The sequence below is a fragment of the Pteropus vampyrus genome, unplaced genomic scaffold (genome assembly GCF_000151845.1).
Source record: "Pteropus vampyrus isolate Shadow unplaced genomic scaffold, Pvam_2.0 Scaffold529, whole genome shotgun sequence".
Classification (NCBI taxonomy): Eukaryota; Metazoa; Chordata; class Mammalia; order Chiroptera; family Pteropodidae; genus Pteropus; species Pteropus vampyrus.
The window spans coordinates 241,099-246,007 of NW_011889310.1; the positions used below are offsets into that span (position 1 = coordinate 241,099).

The 4,909-nt window shown below is 56.4% G+C and overlaps 1 protein-coding gene across 1 annotated transcript in view; it reads left to right on the forward strand.

The window, feature by feature from the left end:
* Positions 1 to 4,909, forward strand: part of CD99L2 (CD99 molecule like 2) — a 98,400-nt gene that overhangs the window by 90,145 nt on the left and 3,346 nt on the right. The window contains exons 6-7 of the mRNA XM_011383606.2: positions 2,913 to 2,930; positions 4,368 to 4,433. Coding sequence (XP_011381908.1) covers positions 2,913 to 2,930; positions 4,368 to 4,433 — 84 coding nt within the window. The remainder of the gene's footprint in view (positions 1 to 2,912; positions 2,931 to 4,367; positions 4,434 to 4,909) is intronic.

Sequence of the window (4,909 nt, forward strand, 5' to 3'; positions counted from 1 at the left end):
AGGTATCCCACGTCGGGAGCCCTGTGGGGATGCTGTTGGGGGCGAACAGGAAGCCCACACTTGTTGGTTTTAGAAGCACAGTGTTGACATGTCACTGTCTGCTGAGTGTGTCTCTCTGCCTTAAGGCCCGGGATTTTTAGTTCAAGTGATAAAACAGGACTCAGGGGCAGTTTCTGTCTTTCTGAAGCTTGGGATCAGTCGGTGTGAGGCTCCACCTACCGTGGCTCTAGGCCTCTGCCCTCAAGTCCAACCTGGAGCCGAGCTTCCAGAAAACTAACCCGGCCTGCAGAACGCTTTGAATGTGGAAACTGCTGAAGTCTCCGACGAATTTTTCACCTGGCCATCGCATTTGCTTCTTGTATATCACATTCTTGACCAGGGCCCCCACATGCAGCCACACAGGCTGTGTACATCAGTCCTCCATGGGCGCCACTCACATTGCAGTGTACAACCTGCACAACCTCACGGTCTCGCTGCTCACTTGAGATTCAGAAGCCGGGAACAGGGAGGAGTCGGGAGAGCAGACCTGGAGGCTGGATTGTCCTTAGAGCTGTCCCTTGTCTCAGCTCAAAAGCAAAAATCTGAGTGACTCAAAACAACAGAAATCTGTCTTCCCACAGTTCCGGAGGCCGGAAGTCTAAGATCGAGGTGTCAGCAGGGTTGGTTCCTTCCGGAAGCTCTAGGGAAGGGCCCTTCCCTGCCTCTTCCAGGTTCTGGTGGCCCTAGGCGTACCGTGGCTTAAAGCTACATCCCTCCAATCTCTGCCTCTGTCTCCACATGCCTTTCCCTCTGTGTGTGTCGTCTCTTGTCTCTCGTACAGACACTTGTCATGAGGTATAGAGCCCACCTGGGTAACATCTGCAGAGAGCCCTTTTCCAAATGAGGTCACATTCACAGGGTCCAGGGATGAGGACGAGGACAGATTTTAGCAGGGTCACCATTCACCCCAGTACAGCACCGTCGCCCTAACAGTGAGGATTATTGAAGGAACTTACTCGAGATGGAAAGCGATGAATCCAGAAGGGGCGCCAGGCAGGAACGGGGAGAGGAAAAGAGGTTGATTTCCAAACCGGAAAACATGTCTGGGTTGTATCTATCTCTGTGGGGACACTAAGGTGAAATGAAAATACAGTATTTTCACACTTGTTTCCTAAAACAAACAGGTGTGAGGTTTTGCAAATTGGATTAGCAAGAAAGCCAAAGAAAACATGAGAACATGAAGGCCTTGGTATATAGAGTTGAACAATTTATATGATATTTGGGAAAGAATAAACCGAAAACGGGGCATTGAGGACAGCTGAAAGCCATGTGGCAACAAGGCTGGAGAGGACATGAACGTGACTTCTTTCTTGGGGGCGGCCTCAAGGTGAGGGTGTTGCTGGGTGGGGCAGTTAGGGCGAGCCTGCTGGCAGGGGTGGCACAGGCCCGGGAGGCAAGTGCACTTGTGGGACTAGTGGCGGCTCAGAGGGAGTTCGTGAAACGCGCTGCCGTTGCAGACCCCGCCCCCCATTCAGCGGCAGGGCCGGCTCCCCTCCCTCCCACTGGCCCCTCTCTAGGCAGCTCCTCCATATGTGTCTTTGGCCCCCTGTGTTTTCACCCTCAATCTGTTCATGATATGCTTGTCATTGCTTAACGTGCACTATCCCAAATCCTTTACCTGGACACACTCGTGCAAGTGCTGTCATCCCAGTTCGTGCAGAAGGGAACCGAGTATGGAGTGTCCCCCAGATTTGAAAAGGACCTCTCTTGCTTCGGCATCCACCCCCTGGGCTACCAGCTTTCTCTTCAGAATTTGTAAGTTGTCTCTGTCCCATCTTTGTGGCCCCTCACATTCCAGCAGTCCTGAGTCTTCTGTCACCCCACCTACAGCAGTGGCATCCCCCATCCTGGGGCTTGTGCCTCCTGCGCAGCTCTGCTTTGGGGCCACACCACCACCATGGCCCCTGCTTGTCCAGGGCCAAGTCTCCCAGTCTTCCATCTGGATGCTTCCATCAGACTCCTGCCTGCCCAAGAGTTCCCCACACTTCTCCCAGCTTGCAACAGCCAGAGGGACCAGTTTAAAATGCACAGGGCCAGCTCTGCCGGGACCTCCCATGCTCTCCGGGTCATGGCCGAGCCCCTGAGCTTGGCATTCGAAGCCCCATCATGGTTCAGTTCTAACCACGTCTCTTCCCTCCCCAGCCCTCCCCACTTCCCTGAGTGTGCCCTGCTGTCCCCAGCGTCCTGTCTGCTGTCCCATCTCCACTGTCTCTTCTCCTCACCTAGCTGCTCTCATCCTTTGGGCCTGGAGTACCGTCCTAGGAAGCCTTCCCTCCTTCCCGGCCCATGGCCCGTGACTTGGCACTTCTGCGTGTGGCCGTAGTGCCCCCACCGATTGTGATCGAGCCTGTGGTGGGGGCATTGGGTTTGGTCATTTGTTTCTATCCGAGACCGCTGCCTCTCCACATCACTCTCTGGACTGTCAGCTCTGTGCGGGGACTGCGTGTGCTTCATGCACCTAGGCCAGGTTGGAATGGGAAGGAGTCCCATGGATGTGGGGTGGCTAAGCCCGCTGTGAAGCCTGGAGCCGGGACCTCCCACCCCAACCCTGTCTCCTGAGCCTCTGACCAGAGTGGCCTCAGTCACCACCGCGTGGAGGTCAGGAAGGCAGAGCACGAACCGCTCTGCACCCAGCGCACCGGGAAGCCCCAAGGGGTGAGGGGATGGCTGGTGGCTACTAGGAGGTGACCATCGTGGTGCTTAGTGGCTGGGTTCTAGTCGCGACCGCCACCAAAGCGGCTCAGGTTTTGGGGACCCTCTGCCTCCCCATTCTCTGCCCTCAGTGCCGAGGGCCAGTCCGTCTCACAGAAAGCCTGTGTGCTTTGTTGCGGGGGGCTGTGTTCTTGCTCCTAAGCTTTGTGTCTTCCCTTCAGATGCAGCAGAAGGTCAAGGTAACGATGCGCTCTGACAGTCATTTTCCTCTTCCACTTTGGCCTCGATGCCTCCCCACCCTGCTGCTCTTGCTCCTTATCACAGCTCCCCACCCCATCCCCTCCCCTGGCACTCTCCAGCTTCGACCACAACCATCTTTAGCTTTCCCCAATACATATGGAAGTATGCCACCTGCCAGACCGTATTCACAGGTTGGGAATGGCTGCGTTCAGGAATGCATGGGAAGGGGTGAAGATCCTGTCTGGGACTCAGATGCCCACTGGTGGTCATCCGTGAGGAGCAGTCAGAGTGCTTTTCACAGGCAGAAGCCAGTCCAGTGCATGTTAGGATGGCAGCACATCTCCCAGCCCCTGCCCATCAGCTGGGAACAGCTGCCACCAGCTCCATCACCTGCCCTGCCCCTTATGGAGGCTGGACACACCTGACAGTGAATGATGCCTGCATATTTCCTGGGCCCATCTGGTGTCTGCCTTGAGCCCAGCAAGCAGCCGGGCAGGCAGCCATACTGGTGTAGATGAGCGTGAGTGCGGCCCAGGATGGCGGAGTGACTTAACACTGGTGCCTGCTCAGTCAGTCGGTTGGTTAGAGCCGTGACCCAATTTCCCCCAGGCCCAGGGCTCTGATGAGGTTTCCAGTCTCCAGCTCGTCCAGGGGTAAGACACAGACTCTTGATTCCCCAAGCAGCAGTGAGGTCCACTCCGTGTACTGAGTAATGGCTCTTGCGTCCAGCCTGGTGCCATTCAGTGGCCGGTGTGCTGGCATGCACAGGATACTTTGTAGAGTCCTCAAGTCCCTCAGAAATAGGTGGGGAGAAAGCCCTAATGATTAAAGAGACCAGAGCAGCTATGGGTGGGCCCCGGGCCCTGCACACTGGGGCAGAAACAGTGCCATTCCACTGCCCAGTTGGCCTCTCCGCGTGGGTGTCGCTGGGAAGGCTGCACGCTAGCAGGAGGCTTTGCTGGCATCTCCACAGTGAGCCCCACTCAGCCATCTGCCCCTCCCTGCTTGACATCCATCAGTCACTCATGCGGTGCTTGGCTCCCTCTCTGCCTCCCTGGCCCCTGGGCCAGCATGTGGACCCATGGGTGACACCGAGCCCTGCCATTGTGTGCCCTCTCTCTGCTGGGCAGAGCTGCTGTCTGGTGCACATTCTCATACAGTGGCACCTGCCCTATGGGGATGGGGTGTCTGTCAGGCCTTTGCCACTTGTCATCACGTCTGAGGACAATGATGAGAACTGGGCAGAGCAGCCCACTCCCAGCCAGCTAGTCTTTGCCCAGACAAGGACACTGAGGTGGCCTGGATTGCGGGGCCTTGAGTCCGTTAAGGGAGTTGTGTGTTTTGAACTGTACCGGAGGACTTGCTCAGGAGGCTCGATTATGGTGGGGGACATTTTGGTTCTGTCAGTCACTGACTCTGTCCTTTGCCCTTCGCAGAGGGTCTCAATGCAGACTACGTGAAAGGGGAGAACCTGGAAGCCGTCGTGTGTGAGGAACCCCAAGGTGAGGACTTCTTGGTCACTGTCTGTCGCTGAAGGACTCCTAGCCGGTGGGCCTGGTACTGAGCAGAACTGTGCTAGTGCAGAGGTGTCTGTTCCTAGAATTTCCAGCCAGAACAAGGAGGTCCTGCAGGAGCCCGGAGGTCCCTGTACTGTGCCCCTGATCACCCGGACACCAGGGCCAGCTGGTGCCATGTCGAGGACCTCCATGTGCTATAGGGGCTCCGGCTCTGGTCTTGAGTCATCTGTGCATGAGCCCCAGGCCCATGCTCTCTGCACAGGTGTGTCTGGGAAGGCTGCATGCTAGCAGGAGGCTTCGTTGGCATCTCCATAGTGAGTCCCACTCAGCCATCTGCCCGCCTCTGCTCGGTACCCATCACTCACTCAGGCAGTGCTTGGCTCCTACACAAATTCCGATGGAGCCATGGGGAATCTTTTAACCTAGGCCCATACATTTCAATTTGAAAACTGCCAAAGGGA